The 17,689-nt window shown below is 37.8% G+C and overlaps 1 protein-coding gene across 1 annotated transcript; it reads left to right on the top strand.

Moving 5' to 3' along the window:
- On the top strand, nucleotides 1-16,883 carry LOC134323515 (uncharacterized). Its single transcript, XM_063005049.1, has 20 exons — nucleotides 1-97; nucleotides 2,488-2,592; nucleotides 3,130-3,218; nucleotides 7,344-7,542; nucleotides 7,621-7,734; nucleotides 7,860-7,973; nucleotides 8,120-8,208; nucleotides 8,465-8,663; nucleotides 8,761-8,874; nucleotides 8,982-9,035; nucleotides 9,131-9,235; nucleotides 9,733-9,821; nucleotides 12,467-12,665; nucleotides 13,274-13,387; nucleotides 13,505-13,618; nucleotides 15,695-15,783; nucleotides 15,881-16,079; nucleotides 16,162-16,275; nucleotides 16,706-16,758; nucleotides 16,856-16,883. Exons 1-20 carry the CDS (start codon nucleotides 11-13, stop codon nucleotides 16,881-16,883), a joined length of 2,268 nt encoding a protein of 755 aa, XP_062861119.1. The 5' UTR covers nucleotides 1-10.
- The last annotated feature ends 806 nt before the right edge of the window (nucleotides 16,884-17,689 follow it).

Genomic DNA, 17,689 nt, shown 5'->3' with positions numbered 1-17,689 from the left:
TGTTGCCATCATGAGTCATCATAAGCAATCTCGTGGTTGCCATCAACAAATTACTGGAATCACAACCCACACTGAAATCAGGGAAATCTCCGGTTCTGTAAGTGTTGTGTTTGGGGTTTTGTTATGGTTTTGTACAAATAACCTGAATGTGAATGTAACAGTTTTTAATGCAACCATGATAGTTAACTAAGTTAATATGTTATATCTGTTGATCTGTACAATTGAAAAAAGTTTATTTTTGCTGATGCATGTAAATCAATGAATCCTTTGTTCCTTTGTATAGATAGACTTAGACTTAGACAAACTTTATTGTCATTCATTATACACAAGTGTATGCAGAACGAAATTTTGATGCAGTTGGCTCGCACGGAATTTAAAAAAGTAGGCGAAAAAAGCATTGATACATAGTATCATAGAATTATGATATGAAGGTATATCAAATGAAATATACAGCAGCACAGATTTTAACTATAAAGTATATGATGTAAGTGGCAGCACAGAATTAAAAATAAAAGTATATGAATATACAAATAAATAGCAGGTAAATATAAAGGTATATATATATGGTATATATATATACAGTGTATCACAAAAGTGAGTACACCCCTCACATTTCTGCAAATATTTTATTATATCTTTTCATGGGACAACACTATAGAAATAAAACTTGGATATAACTTAGAGTAGTCAGTGTACAACTTGTATAGCAGTGTAGATTTACTGTCTTCTGAAAATAACTCAACACACAGCCATTAATGTCTAAATGGCTGGCAACATAAGTGAGTACACCCCACAGTGAACATGTCCAAATTGTGCCCAAAGTGTCAATATTTTGTGTGACCACCATTATTATCCAGCACTGCCTTAACCCTCCTGGGCATGGAATTCACCAGAGCTGCACAGGTTGCTACTGGAATCCTCTTCCACTCCTCCATGATGACATCACGGAGCTGGTGGATGATAGACACCTTGAACTCCTCCACCTTCCACTTGAGGATGCGCCACAGGTGCTCAGTTGGGTTTAGTCCATCACCTTTACCTTCAGCTTCCTCAGCAAGGCAGTTGTCATCTTGGAGGTTGTGTTTGGGGTCGTTATCCTGTTGGAAAACTGCCATGAGGCCCAGTTTTCGAAGGGAGGGGATCATGCTCTGTTTCAGAATGTCACAGTACATGTTGGAATTCATGTTTCCCTCAATGAACTGCATCTCCCCAGTGCCAGCAACACTCATGCAGCCCAAGACCATGATGCTACCACCACCATGCTTGACTGTAGGCAAGATACAGTTGTCTTGGTACTTCTCACCAGGGTGCCGCCACACATGCTGGACACCATCTGAGCCAAACAAGTTTATCTTGGTCTCGTCAGACCACAGGGCATTCCAGTAATCCATGTTCTTGGACTGCTTGTCTTCAGCAAACTGTTTGCTGGCTTTCTCGTGCGTCAGCTTCCTTCTGGGATGACGACCATGCAGACCGAGTTGATGCAGTGTGCGGCGTATGGTCTGAGCACTGACAGGCTGACCTCCCACGTCTTCAACCTCTGCAGCAATGCTGGCAGCACTCATGTGTCTATTTTTTAAAGCCAACCTCTGGATATGACGCCGAACACGTGGACTCAACTTCTTTGGTCGACCCTGGCGAAGCCTGTTCCGAGTGGAACCTGTCCTAGAAAACCGCTGTATGACCTTGGCCACCATGCTGTAGCTCAGTTTCAGGGTGTTAGCAATCTTCTTATAGCCCAGGCCATCTTTGTGGAGAGCAACAATTCTATTTCTCACATCCTCAGAGAGTTCTTTGCCATGAGGTGCCATGTTGAATATCCAGTGGCCAGTATGAGAGAATTGTACCCAAAACACCAAATTTAACAGCCCTGCTCCCCATTTACACCTGGGACCTTGACACATGACACCAGGGAGGGACAACGACACATTTGGGCACAATTTGGACATGTTCACTGTGGGGTGTACTCACTTATGTTGCCAGCTATTTAGACATTAATGGCTGTGTGTTGAGTTATTTTCAGAAGACAGTAAATCTACACTGCTATACAAGCTGTACACTGACTACTCTAAGTTATATCCAAGTTTCATGTCTATAGTGTTGTCCCATGAAAAGATATAATGAAATATTTGCAGAAATGTGAGGGGCGTACTCACTTTTGTGATACACTGTATATACTCACAGAAGTATATGTATTATATATATACATAAAATAGCAGCATGGAATAAAATGTAAAGGCATATGAATATACAACAAATATTATAAAGTGCAATAGCGAAAAAAGTGACTTGTAGAGTTAAACATTGTTCATATCTATTTGTAGAGGTAGCTAGATCGATCGATCGATAGATGGGACTATGTTAACAGAATTGACTAAAGCTTGAGGATGTCTGCTTGCATTTAAGCTTCTATGTTCATTTTGTTTGTGCATGTCTTGTTTCCTGATTATTCTTTTATTAAATATCCTTTCTTTATTATTACTTTAGGGCTCAAGAACATTTTCCTTCGGTACTCAACCAGGAATGGCCAGCATGGGGGGCTCATTCTCCATGATGTCTTCAGCAGAGATTACTAATCCAATAATCAAGCCTGTGAGTTAAACAGTTTGTAAACAAGATAAATGCCACACGTTGCCTGACTAAAAGACAGGAAAGGGAGCTGGAGGTTGCAGAGAGGAAAATACTGAGATTATCATTGGGAGAGATGAGGATGGACAAGATTAGAAACAAGTTTATCAGAGGGACAGTGCAGGTAGGATGTTTGCCAGATTTAGATAGTTTGGGCATGTGCAGAGGAGAGATGAGAGTTATATCAGAAAGAGGGTGCTATGGGGTGCAAAGAAAAGGTTTATGAATACAGTGAGGTGGTTAGGGTGACACAAGAGAATGCTCAGGACAGGGAAAGATGGAGATTGAACGATCCTCTGTGGCAAAGCCTAATTGCACAGCAGAAATAAGAAGAAGAAAAAGAAGCCTCATGTTGCTTAAAGAAAATGTGTTGTAAAATGCTAATTAGTAATTATGTAATTATATCTTAACAACTATTTTACATTGATGTTAGATGTTACTTAATTCACTATGTCCTATATGAAGGATGGCTAAGTCTGCACAATGTTTGTGCCCTTCTAGGCACTTCCCTATGTGGGTGCAATCCAAGGAGGAATCAAACCTGGGATGGGTGTATTCTTTCAAGGGGCTGTTCCTGCAGAAGCTAAAAGGTAAACTCTTATTTCTATCTCAAAATAGTTTAGAGATCACAAAACAGTTCAAGTCAAACGTTTCAATACATTTGTAATGGACCTTATGGGAGCTTTTAAAAAAACACATTTTTTATTGGTGTAGTGGTTTTCTATAAACTTTCTTGGTCAGAAATATGCAAACAACAACTTATTCATGTGATAGTGTAAAAAGCTCTATAATATTAACTTTGTGTTATTTCATCCTAATTTCACATTAGTGATTTTCATTTAATATAAATGGTGACTTAAAAAAAGAAAATATTAACAAGCTTCTCCACCAATCTGTTCACCAGTCTGGACAAAATTTACCTTAGCTCAAGAGAATACATTGGCCAGAGGCCAATTTATTTAATAATTTTTATAAAAAAAATTTATTCAGTCAAACTGCTAAATAGCTTGAAAGTTAATAACACTAAAAATTTTAAATAAAAAATATTAGTACGGGCCGCTCAGGTGGCGCAGCGGTAAAAGACATGCGCTGCAACCAGAGCTGGATTTCGAAGGAGCGTCGTTTCGAATCCAGCTCTGCCTTCACGGTCGAGGCTGGGCGGCTATGGACAACGATTGGCCTGTTGTCCGGGTGGGGGGCGGGACTTGAGACCGTAGGGGATGCTCTCTCAGGAACGGGGCGGTTGCGCCCTCTGCTGGCTGGTTGGTGGTGCCTGTATGGAGACGGGAGGGGGTGTGGCGGAGTGTGTGATTCTCCGTGCACAGTACTCTGCCACGCTACACTCGTCAAGTGTGGGTGATAAGACGGTCGATTGGCTGTGCACGTTTCAGAGGAGGCGTGGAACGGCCTCGTCAGCCCCAATCAGGAGCAGGAATCCGCACTAATGAGAGGATGATAGATGGGATGAAATTGGACGTGCAAAATTTATAAAAAAAAAAATAATAATAATAAATAAAAAATATTAGTACATGCCGCTCAGGTGGCGCAGCGGTAAAAACACTCGCTGTTCACCAGAGCTGAGATCTCGAATACATTGTATCGAATCTCGGCTCTGCCTGCTGGCTGAGGCTGAGCGGCCACATGAACAACGATTGGCCTGTTGTTCAGATAGGGGCGGGATTAAGCCGGATGGGGACTCTCTCTCAGACTAGTGTGATTACGACCTCTGCTGGCTGGTTGGTGGCGCCTGCACAGAGATGGGAAAGGAGTGCGGTAGAAGGTGTGGCTCTCCGTACACCGTGCTGTACTGCACTGCACTCATCACGGGAAATAAAAATTAGTACATTAATGTTTATTTTAGACATATTTTAGAACATTTGTGACATAGATTCTACAACATCTGGATATGGGATGTTGACACTTGACCATGAGCTTGTTGGAATTAATAATAAAATATAAATTTTTTATTTTTTTTCATATACACTCTAAAAAATTAAACATTGGGTCAGCAAAAAAAAAATTAAGGCGTTTTGCATTAGTCTTTTTGAGTTATGCCAACTGCTCGTAGATTGGTGGATTAGCCTTTCATAAATTAGTAAAAAGCATTTTTAAATAACATGAACTTAATAACTGTCAACATGAATAGATATTTTTAAGTTGAATGAATACTAAAGAAATCAAGCGGTCAACAAAAAAAATTAAGGCAACGTTTTGCATTAGTCTTTTTCAGTTATGCCAATTGCTTGTAGAATGACGTTGATCCAACATCCTGTAGCCTAATATCTCCAAACATTAATTTACATGTTTGTTGACTAGCTCCTAGCATTGCACTAAACCTTTTTTCACCCAGCTTGTGCTTATTTCTCAGTAATGTCAGTCTTTCTAAATAAAGTCCACAAAGCAAAGACAATATGGCATTAGACAATACAGCTACCTTTATTCTGCACTGTGATTTCACATCACATTGTACTCAAAGCATAAAAAGAAAGAAACTTAAATATTTGGCCTACTGTACACCATTACAAAACACTTCCGAGCCTCTGTTTGATTCTGCTGAATGTGAAACAATTTAAACAATGATACAAGAACATGGGAACATGATCTATTACCAAGACTGGATGATTAGTGACTCATTTAATATGAAACAGTCACAGAATGCATCTACATTAACATTCCAAGTGGCCAACAATAAAAACATCACTTTTGTAAATTGTTTGTAGTGGTTATAACACAGTCTATGGCAGATTTAAGAAAAGCAGCCTAGCTAGCTAGCTAATAGGTGCCTACGACCTTTCTTCACTAGCAAAGCAGCAGAGTTAATCCATCACAAAAGCAAAATACCTGGCTGTGTAAATGTTTGAACAGTTAGAACACTTGCCTTACTTATGAAAAACGTGCTCCAAAATCAAGAAGGTTTGTGCCTTGAGAAAGACCAGGAATATGCAGGGGAATTCCAATTTGTCTGTGTGGGTGGGGCCAAAAAATTAAGTTGTACAATGTATGTATATAAGTTGCTAGAAGCTGAAATTTGTTCTTTATTATTGAATCAAATATGTTAAGTTCAGGTAAGTCATTATAGTGTGTTGAAACAACAGCAATTTGTGCATTATCAGAACTCAATAAAATAACAACTGCAAGTAAAAAAATCTAGTAACATCATGTAACTTGATTTTTTTTTACCATACAACAGTGGATATATTGAAGTATTGGCTAAAGGCCATCTGAATAATTTTTTAGAGTGATAGGTATTCATATGGAATTTGACCATAGTTTGTGTCTATAACAGCTTTTTCTTATTTTGTACAATGGATCTTAAAGTGGCTCTTTGGGAATTTGTGCCCATATACAATCAATTAATAAATAAATAAATAATAAAATAAAATAAAACTGGTGCACAGTAATGCTAGAACAAGAAGGGCCTTTTCCGTCGCTCAGGTGGCGCAGCGGTAAAGTACGCTAGCTCACCAGAGTTGGGGTTTCGAATACATCGTATCGAACCTCAGCTCTGCCTCTCCGACTATGCTGGGCTGTTGTTCAGGGTTATGCCAAGTTCACACTACATGATTTTTGGCAAGACTTTGCTCAGAGACTGGTCGGCGCTAGATATGCCGGCTCGGGAGCAACTCGGCGTTCACTCAGCAATCGAAACTCGGCACTCAGTTGCTATGTGTGAACTATCCAACAACTCGATCCGACCGGCTCGCCGAGCACTCGGCGACCGGATTGAGATATCTAGCATGTCAGATATCTGATCTCAGTTGCACGTCTGTCAATGAGTGCTGTGTCGAACAGCCAATGAGAACGCAAGATACAGTGTGAGGGGAAATGCAGGAGAGGAGTGTAAACAGGTACACACACGTCTTACAGTATTTCTGACCTGATCGTTCTCTACAAAACACCAACGTTGCATTGCAAAAATATTATTTAACCTCCAACTTACTATAGAACAATCCATACTGTTCGTGTTGCCAAATCCACTTAGATTCATTTATTTTTCCTCCCTGATTTTACGCTGCACATCTGCGCACAAACACTTTGATCGCTCGCTACTTGTTGACGTGCACTTTTGGACGTGGTATCATTAAACCCCTCGTCACTTCTTGCGTTTGTTTTTGTGACAAAACGTAGTTTGGAGACCAGAGAAGCTCGCCAGTTCCAGTTGGTGATAGGTCGTGTAGTGTGAAACCCCCTATTGCCGATCAGTCGTGTAGTGTGAAATATACACCGACTGAAAGACTCCTGAGTGCAAAAGATTCAGTCGTGTAGTGTGAACTGTACAGCGACCCGACAAATCAGAAAGTCATGTAGTGTGAACTTGGCATTAGGGGTAAAAAGTAAGAGCATAGGTCCTCATAACTGGTGCGACTGCGGCCCCTGCTGGCTGACTGATGGCACCTGCACAGGGCTGAGGAATAATGCTGATGGGGGTGTGGCCCTCTGTGCACAGTGCCTGACAAGTATATTAACTTGACTCGTGCGGGTGAAAAATGCATCTGTACTCACTGTGCGTACCGGAGGGGGTGCATGTCAGTTGAGAGGCTATAAAAATAAAAAAAATTTTAAAAAGAAGGGCCTTTTCCAAAAAGCATGTTTTATGTCAAAAAGTTACTTTTCTACACCTGTTAGCAATCTGTGCTAAAATAAAATAATGTAATAATTAGAAGTTTTAAACAAAACTTTGCCTTTTTATATTTATTTTATTTATTTTTTAACAGCTTTACAATACATTTCCAAACGGGTCAGGCTGATGGTAGTGACATCACTTTTCACTTCAACCCCCGCATTGGTGAAAAAGTATACCTTAACAGCTTCAGAAATGGTAGCTGGGAGCCGGAGGAAACTGTCGAGAACAATCCTTTCACCAAAGGAGCAGGATTCATAATGATTTTTGCTATCAGCTCAGAGGGTTATGAGGTACGTTTTTTATGATGGTTTTATGGTATATAAAAAATTTTGTAAAAAAAATTAACACATTTATTTTTTATTTTGTAGGTTTTTGTGAATAATGTAAAGCTCTGCATGTTCAAGCACCGCTTTCCTGTAGAGAAAGTGTCCACACTTGGCATTCGTGGAGATGTTTCCTTCTCCATCTGTGGTTTAATTAATGTAAGTTTTACAGTTTCCTCAGTATTCCTTATAGTATTACTCAGTTGCATAAACATTATGCTATTATATTCTCTTAATCTTGCTGCTTCTTTTAAACAAACTTTGCTATTTATGTTTTACTAAAGGACTGGAAGAGTTCTTCCTTCTTCAAAACACAAAAGGCAGTACAAGTAACAGAGACCACAGTTTCAAGCGTAAAACCCATGAGGTTAGAGATTACCAACCCAATCAGAAGCCCTGTAAGTAAAACAGCAAGACACGTTGATATATACGTTAATGACAACTTTTATTAAAGATACATACATATTTTCAGCCATTATTTTTGGTTATTGTTTTGTTTGTCAGGATACATGCCTTAATTTGAATATTGTTTGTGGTATTTCAGGCTCTTCCCTATATGGGTCTAATCCCTGGAGGAATTAAACCCCAAATGGCTGTTTTCTTTCAAGGGACTGTTCCAGCAAATGCCAAAAGGTATGCATTCAGGTCACACCTTCAAACATTTTTTTTTTGGTAAATACTTTTTTGATACATACTGCTGTACATTATGGGTACACATTTAGCTTAAAATGCATCAATTTTTTTATGAGTGCATCATTGATAAACGGATGTGAAAAACTGATTTTTTCAGAATTGAAAGTTAAGGAAATAAACACCAATGTGTTTTAATTAAGTGATTTGATTTAGATTTCATTGTTGCATTTTTGGCTTAAACTCTTTTTTTTTTCAGCTTTGCAATAAATTTCCAAAAGGGTCAGGCTGCTGGTGCTGACATTGCTTTTCAATTCAACTCCCGCATTGGTGATAATATATACCTCAACAGCTTCAGAAATGGAAGCTGGGAGAAAGAGGAAACTGTCTCAGACAATCCTTTCACCAGTGGATCACCTCTCATTATGTTTATTGTCATTAAGCCAGAAGGTTATGAGGTGTGTATGTGTGTGTGTGTGTGTGTGTGTGTATTTGCAAGGCAGTATTTAAAATATTTAAAAGCATATTCTTAGATTTTTTTTTGTTTTTTTTTAGATCTTTGCAAACGGGAGGAGACCTTTCATGTTCAAGCATCGCATTCCTGTGGAGAAGGTTTCCACACTTGCTATAAGTGGAGATGTTTCCCTGTCCGTCTGCGGTTTTATTAATGTTAGTTTTTTTAATTGCATTTTATTGCAGATATGTTAATATTATATTTTATTATATTTATTATTGGTCATCTTATTTTCCATACAATATGTGTCTGTTTCCATCAGACCTGGGATTCTTCATGCCTCACAGAAGTAATGAAGATGACAGGAATAACAGGGGTATTAGTTTGTTGTTATTAATAAATTAAATGGATGCATGTTCATGTGCAGCATAACATAATTTTGTTTTAATTTACCTATTTTTTAATTAACAGAGCTGGGGTTCCTACACTGAAGAAAAGAAAATCACAATCACATGGAGTTCAATATCAAGCATGATCCCTGTTATGTTTGAGGTTTCAAACCCAATCAGCAACCCTGTAAGTTAAAAGCTATATCAAATGTCACTTAATCAAAATGGCTTTTTATATTTAATTACAATACAGTTAAAATAAAAAGATATGGTTGACAAGTTTAGTGTGGAGGAACTTTGCCTACGTAGAACCCTTACCTTAACCCCAATGAACACATTTGGGATGAATAGAAATGTCACTTGCAAGCCATGCCTTTTTGTCTTTCATTGGTGCCTGACCTCAAGTGACAAATGTGCTTTTGACTTAATGGGCACAAATTCCTACAGACAAACACCAAAATCTTGTGAAAAGCTTTCTCAAAAGAGTGAAAGCTGTTAAAGCTGCAAGAAGAGTAGGGGAGTCAAGGGAACTTCATATTTATGCCTGTGGTTTTGGAATGCCATGTCCAACAAGCTTAAAGCCAGGTGTCCACATGCTATGTAGTATATAATGTATATGAAAATACACAAAATGTTAATGCTACCAATTATATATCAAATGCCTGATGGTTTGTGCTTTCCTAGGTACTTCCCTATGTGAATAAAATTTCTGGAGGGATAAAACATAACATGGCTGTATTCTTCCAGGGTATTCTTCCTGCAGATGCCACAGCGTATGTCTTCTTCTTACATTTGTTTTTAATGAAACACAGTTTGCACTTTCTGCAGGTTTGGAAGCATAAAGAACATGCCTTATGCATGAGCCGTAGATGCTTTTTTATTTAGTTCACATACTGTATATTGTATATACTGATATACGTATATTTCTATACCTTACATATACAATCACCAGCCACGGTATGAGAAACACCTGTACATCTGCTTATTAATGGAATTATCCCATTATTGCTGGCATGTCATGTTGCTTGTGTGGCGCTTCCATAAATTATGCTTGGCTATGTCTGTGACAAAATGGGGGTGGCCAAGGCCCCTCGAAGTGTTGGTGTCCTATCCATGGATTTTTACTTCATTGCGCTCAGTGATTGACCCACTGTGACCCTGATCTGAATAAACAAGTGGGTAAACAGAAAAATACAAATAAATTATTGCAGGAGACGTGGGTTAGAAGCTTTACTTCTCATTTATATAAAACATCAGAATGTAAAAAAAAAACGTGTTCTAATAGCATGGGCGGTTTGTTCCTTAGGGCGATCGGGCGACGCACCACCAAAGGGCGAAAAGGAAGAAATTTTTCTATCACATTCAACCAGTGTTAAACTAGCTGTGACTGTTCTGGACAGTCTGTCTTGCCTCTGAATATTGTAGTCCAATCAGCGACGAGTTGTGTTCCGTACAGTACCGCCCCTTTCGTGCGATTTCAGTATGATTTAAAATTGCCCGGATTGCTCTGATAGACTCTCATATTAAGGCACTTTTTTTTTCGAACTGTAGGCACTGCAATACAATCTGTATGGGTTCCGGGAGGGCTCGCACTTACATGCTTGCGTCACACGTAACCTGGTGTGGCAATAATTGGAGCTGCTAGCGATCTAGTCAACATGACTACCATTACCTCAGGATCTGCTGCACCTAAAATAAAATGCTATCTGATGAAGACTGAATTAAATTATTAGTGTAAAGACTTTACTTAATTTTTTGATTAATGGTAAAGCTGGTCTCTCTATGTTCAAAGTTATTTGTGAGGGCTTGGGGGGGCGAGGTTTTTTTTACTTCTAAAACTAAAGCAATTAATTTTTTACCCACAGGAGACATATTTGATTAGTCTCGCTGACCACGCACACGCACGTTTAATGTTATCAAGTTCAGTCTGAAAACAGTGAAGTTAAATCAGTGACAAAACAATAACTGCTGTTATAGGATGTATATGTGTGTGTGTGTCTTTATCAGAGGTGTACGGTGGGAGGGAGACGCTCTGTTCACAGTATCGCTATAAGTGATTTGGGAGTCGATTCGTATGAAGCGAAGCTTGTGCACATTCTGAGTTTCTCTCCTCAGTCAGCGCTCCATTTTTACTGTTATTTACATTTACATTTACATTTTCAGTATTTAGCAGACGCTTTTATCCAAAGCGACTTACACAATGAGCGGAACACAATGAGCAATTGAGGGTTAAGGGTTTTGCTCAGGGACCCAACAGTGGCAACCTGGTGGTGGCGGGGCTTGAACCGGCAACCTTCAGTTTACTAGTCCAGTACCTTAACCACTGAGCTATCACTGGCCCGTAGTTATTAATGAATGCTGCGGTTTTAAATAAACACCAGCTACTACAGAACATTGTGTGTGACTCGCTTTCCTCACAGGTCGGAGGCTTAATTAAATTAGCTATTACCTCAGAGTGGTAGTCAAGTCAGACTCGTTCTGTCCGTGGAACTAAAAGTTAGCTCACCTGAGTTTTTTGTCAGTCAAAGCGGAGTATCCTGAACTAGCAAACTTAGCATTGATGTACTTTTGCCTCTACTTGGCTCTGTGACGTTTTCTGCGCTCATCTACATCAAAAGCAAGTGCCGCTTACGGTTTATAACTAGTTGAATTTCTATCATGTGCTCGCAGAATATGTTAAGCCATCGCATTATTGAAAAGGATAGGGCTTTCAATATTGTAATTAGCAACACTGCTTTGTATGTATGATGCACTTAACGTTAAATATATTATTTTAGCTTGTCAAGAGCGTTCGCAAGGGTTTCTGTGCAAGGTTGGGGGGGGGGGTTCTTTTTATGGAGTCGGGTTAATCTGAGTCACTCAGTAATGTGATCCGGTTCACTTGGGTCAGTCGAGTCACTTGTTGACACTTTTTTCCTAGTGGAATCTTGATCATGCGGGAGAGGGGGTGAACTTACCTACCAATCAGGTGGGTATATTAATGGGTCAAGGGTTTGAAATTACCATGGGGGCTATGATAATCCATAAGTGGTACAGTACTAAAGTAGCCTGTAAGCATTTGCATTTTAATAATAATATAACTATATTTTGTTGTTGTGTTGTTTACAAGAAAATATGCTGCATTACTAATCTTTACCTTAACTACTGATAATAAATATAGCATGTGCACAAAATCAGCCACATAACAAACACCAGTGAGTTTAACTGCTTGTTTATTGGAATATTTCAAGTTCAAGGTCGGCACACGAAAGGGGGCACTTGTCCAAAAAGGTTGAAAACCCCTGTTTTACAGTGTACAACACATTAAAACATGTACATATAATATAAATACCTGAAATATAAAATATAAAAATGACTTTAAATATTTACTAATCCAAACTTTTCTTTTTTTCCTTTCTTTCTTTTTTTTCTTTTACAGATTTTCAATTAATTTTAAGACAGGTTCATCTGATGCTGATGACACTGCTTTTCACTACAACCCCCACATTGGTGAAAAAGTATACCTCAACAGCTTCAGAAGTGGAAACTGGGGGAAAGAGGAAACTGTCTCTGACAATCCCTTCACCAAAGGAACAGCCTTCATCTTGTTTGTTGTTATCAACCCAGATGGTTACGAGGTGTGTTTGTATATTAGTAAATAAATTTAGTATACATCCATCCATCCATGTATCCATCCAGCCAACCGTCCAGTTAGCCAGCCATATACACACACTACATGGAAAAAAGTATTGGGACAACGCTTCTAATTATTGCAATCATGTTTCAGCCTCGATAGTTGTTCAACGATTACATCAATTACATAAGGTATATTAAATGCTTTCAACATTGCAGCAACAGTTTCGGAAAGGTTTTTTCCTGCTCCAGCATTAATGTGCCCCTACACACAAAGCAAGGTCTATAAAGACATGAAGAAAAGCTTGGTTTAAAGAAACTCCAGGGGCCTGCACACCCCAGACCTAAGCTCCAGTGAACAGCTTTGGAATTAACTGAAACATCAAATTAAGCTTTTTTGAGCAACATCATTCAGTGCCCAGTCATACAAATGCCCAGCAATACAAAAGCTCTTTTTAATGAATAGGCACAAATTCTAGGCATCAAAGTGTTGTGAAAAACCCAGAATAGTAGCTGCTGTTAGCTAAAACCATCACATTGAGGTCACTCTGTGCTACTGTAATAAAAGAATCATGATGTAAAATCATTATTTGTATTTACATCCTTTCTCCAGGTTTATGTGAATGGCTTGAGACACTGCATGTTCAAGCATCGCATACCTATAGAAAAAGTTACCACACTTGCCTTTAATGGGACTGTTTCATTCTCCATATGTGGTTTTCTAAATGTAGGTATTAAAGTTTTTGGTTTTTTATGGCTTGGAAATACATTATTATTAACAGTTTGTGTTCTTGTCCCTCTGGATTTTTAAAGAATATTTTCAACGTTTTTACTTTCCCTCTAGAACTGGAGTAGTTCCCCCTGCTTTAAGGAAGTGAAAAAAATCACAGAAACAGGAGGCTCTGCCTTGAGTTTGACACCCATCATGACAGAACTTTCACATCCAGTTAGCAGACCTGTAAGTAAAATCTGTGTTTTAAATGTGCATGAACATGACATGAAGGAAAAAATGTGATCATGAACTTGTCAGATTGCCATAAAATAACGCTGCCATACTTTCCTTTTTGTTTGTTTTTTGTCCATCAAAAGTGACTAGGGAGAACTGGCATTCCTTCTATTAATCATTCTGACATTATCATGACTATGCTGTAACCCTTCTGAGCTCTGTAGTAAGGTTTATCAGTAAAACTGCACACAAACCTGATCAGTAAATCCAAACACAAACACACCTTATCAATGAAGTCACAAATGCACACATGAACATAAAACAGGAATTAACGGAAGTGGGAAACAAAATATAAACGACATTACCAACACCAGCATTTGATCTCACACAACTGTGTATTATGTTGCTGTAAAGCATCACATTACAATCGTTGTGGTCTGCAACAGTAATAATAGATACAAAGCAATATACTAAAGGAGGGAAACCCAATGCATTCTGTGCTTTAACCTACAGCCAAAATAACACATCGTTTAATAATGCAAAATAGACTCACCAGTGACATTTATTGCTTAAAAAGAAAAGATACATGGCAATCTTTCATTTGGGTTTGTCAAACTTTTCTGTTGAAATTAACCAGTACATAAATAATTAAATTTTCATGTTTCAGTGCAGTTGTAGCCTAGCACTTAAGGTACTGGACTAGTAATCAAAAAGGTTGCTGGTTCAAGCCCCACCACTACCAGGGCTCTTGAGCAAGGCCCTTAATCCTTTATTGCTTAGACAGTACACTGTCCATTAATTATATTACCTTGTTATTAATAGTATCCTTATTAGTAGTATCCTAATCAGAATAATATGGAAATTAATTTATAATTCATTAATTAATAGTTTACTAATTACAGAGCACCACCACCTATTTTTATGGTCACTTTTTGATGAAGTGATATTCTATAAGTATAAAAATTTATCTCACCCAAGAATCAAACTTACAGTTCTAAGTTGAATAGTTAGCTCTACTTAAATAGTTATAATGTTTATTGAACACTGGAAACAACATATACAATGGAAGTTACTAAGTGAAGGCATTAACTAAGTGCCAATTATGTTGGACTAAACATGCAGGTACAAGTCTAATACTAAGAAATTATATATGTTATCTACTGGTGGGTTTCTATGAAAGGTGAAGCCAATGGTGGTGGAGAATTAGGAAAGTTTAGGACTTAATTGAAGTGTATGCTAATAATTATTGAAAAGCATCAAATTAATGTAAAGCATCAAATAAAACACAACACCATACCAAAGCTCTTTACTGTGAGCATATGATATGTGTGCTTATCTTGTTGATGAAGGAGGGCTCGGCCTTGTGTCAGTGGATTCTTAAGTTGCTGATCTCGGTGGAAGAGTTGACTTGATGTCTGCAGCATTTTGCTTTGCTCAGGGACTTTTACTTAACAATCATTAGCACTTCTCAATGAAACACGAACGGTGAGCTAAACAACTAAGCCAACTTGTGAAACTGCATTAGTTGCTTCAACTGAACAACTCAGAATGACGGAGCAACTCTGAACAAAAATCTTCTGTATAAAAACAACTCTGTAAAAACTCTGATTGCCAAAAAGGCCCCCAAAACTTAAAAACTCAGGAGACTGCCCTCCTCATTTTAAAATGATTTGAGAGGTGTGGCATGTAGTGGATATAGCCAATGAGAAATTGACTTATCCTAATTGCCCCCATGCTCACCAAACAAAGACTGCTAGAAGAAGTACTAGCCTTTATTCAACAGGTATCATCATTATCAGTGTGAAGGATAGATAGCAAACTGGACAGTCCATTACAAGACATCACTCACTCCTCTCATTCATATCTGTGGGCAATTAGAAGAAGATGAGAATATAGCTTTTACCAAAAGAAGTGGCTAAATAAGTAATGTATGAATGTATTTTGAAGTTGCATGGTAGTTTTGGAAATCAGATGCAGAATAGTCTTTGTGGCTGTTTAAATACATAATTTTTACATTGTTTTTCACACATTTTTGTGCTTTAACTAAAGTAAGGACTTGTAATGTACTTCTACCCCTCTGTCCTACAGGCTCTCCCCTATGTGGGTAAAATCCCTATAGGTGTAAAGCAATATATTGCCATATTCTTTCAAGGGACTATTCCTGCAGATGCCAAAGGGTAAGATTTTGTGGTTATATCAAAAGCAAACACCATTTAATGCTGCAAACATGTCAGAATATTTTAATGCAAGATGATATTGTCTTTTTATTTACAGCTTTGAAATCAATTTCTGTACGGGTCCGTCTCCTGGTGACGACATTGCTTTTCACTTCAATCCCCGTATTGGTCAGGTTACGGCCCTGAACAGCTTTAAAAATGGTCAATGGGAGACTGAGGAATCTGCACCTGACAAACCCTTCACTGCTGGAGCTCCGTTTTATATGGTTGTTGTCATCACATCAAATGGCTATGAGGTGTGTGTTGTTTTAAATGGCCTGGATATAATTTTTGTAAGAACATGGCAATTCCACAAAACCATTGTACCCTGTTCTGCAGGTCTATGTGAACGACCAAAGACACTCCACATTCAACCACCGCATTCCTTTTGAGAAAGTGTCTACACTTAATTTGACTGGAGATATTTCCTTTTACGTTATTGGTTTCATCGAAGTAAGTAAAAATGTTTTCTGCATTTTTTTTTTAAGCAAGTTGTTTAGTTCATCCATGCTGGATGATTGAGCTGCCTCCAGAGGAGGTGTCTCGCTCTTTTAAACAGTTCACTAAGGACAGCAATTTGTAGTTGGCCTCTGTTTTATTTGTTTGAATTATTTTAATTATTTCCGTTTTGTTTGTAGTATTTTTGTCATAGTATTGTGATACTTTGGTTGGACAGTCGGCATATTGGGTTAAGTCTTTTTAGTGTCACAGGTGGGTGGCTACAACTGCTGCTTTCAATATGCTAACAATATGCATATTAAGCATAGTCTGAGACAAAGCAACATTGTAATTTCTTACAACCAAATACCTTCTTATGGTATTATACTCCATACACAAAATCTAACATAACTAAACAATAACAGCATCTTAATACTATTTTCAGATGTCTTATAAGAGATTAGAAAGCTACCTAATTGGTCTACCTGTCTCAGACAGGTACATTCCTACATTTTCATTTTCTTTGTCTCCTCTTAAACCCTGCTTTAATGTATGTTTGTTAAATAGATGAAATGTTAACTGTAATTGCCTGTAGATGCTATAAAAGCAATGACTCTGTGTAGTGTACGCATGTGTGTGCGCATGTGTGCGTGTGTGTGAAATAGATATACATATACTACAACTGGAAGAGCTCTCTATTCTTTAGAAAAGAAAAAAGACAATAGTATTTTCAGGCTCAACACCCATCAATTTGAGCAGGAATGTCATTATGTTATGACCTCTGCTTTCATCTCAATTTAGGCAGAAATGTCATTATGTTATGACCTTTGTTTCCATCTCGCTTCACAGCGCTTCATATTAATAAGGTTAAAATTACATGAGTGGCATTTTGCCTACAAGTATAGTTCAAGTGTAATGGGACCATTATGGCCAAGAAAGTAAAAGCTTAAAAATACCAAAAGACCATTATACCAAATGTCTAACCATGTAAATGTGTTGTCAGTAAGTTTACTGTTGTAAATATGAATGGATTTTCACAATTTCATATATTCTTTCACTTAATTATTTTGTACCTGTAGTTTGCCAGTAAAACCTTTTGGATATTTTTTTTTATTTTATCCACCAGAACTGGAAGACTTCTCCATTCTTTAGGGAGGAAAAGACAACATTCACAATTCCAGGGAGCATAATCTCAGGATCGACACCTATCAACCTAGAGGTTTTATATCCAGTCAGCAAACCTGTAAGTAAATGTGACAAGATGGACATAAATGTTTTATTAGCTATATATATATATATATATATATATATATATATATATATATATATATATATATATATATATATATATATATATATATATATATATATATATATATACAGTGTATCACAGAAGTGAGTACACCCCTCACATTTCTGCAGATATTTA

Source organism: Trichomycterus rosablanca, chromosome 11 (assembly GCF_030014385.1).
Source record: "Trichomycterus rosablanca isolate fTriRos1 chromosome 11, fTriRos1.hap1, whole genome shotgun sequence".
Classification (NCBI taxonomy): Eukaryota; Metazoa; Chordata; class Actinopteri; order Siluriformes; family Trichomycteridae; genus Trichomycterus; species Trichomycterus rosablanca.
Note: the sequence above shows the minus strand (reverse complement) of the source record. Positions and strands in the feature narration are given on the sequence as shown.

Bases quoted from the DNA above. Each gene is read 5' to 3' on its own strand.
- LOC134323515 (XM_063005049.1), top strand. From the start codon at position 11: ATGAGTCATCATAAGCAATCTCGTGGTTGCCATCAACAAATTACTGGA. The intron at 7,543-7,620 runs GTACGTTTTTTA...TTTATTTTGTAG, and splicing joins TCAGCTCAGAGGGTTATGAG to GTTTTTGTGAATAATGTAAA. The intron at 15,784-15,880 runs GTAAGATTTTGT...TTTTATTTACAG, and splicing joins ATTCCTGCAGATGCCAAAGG to CTTTGAAATCAATTTCTGTA.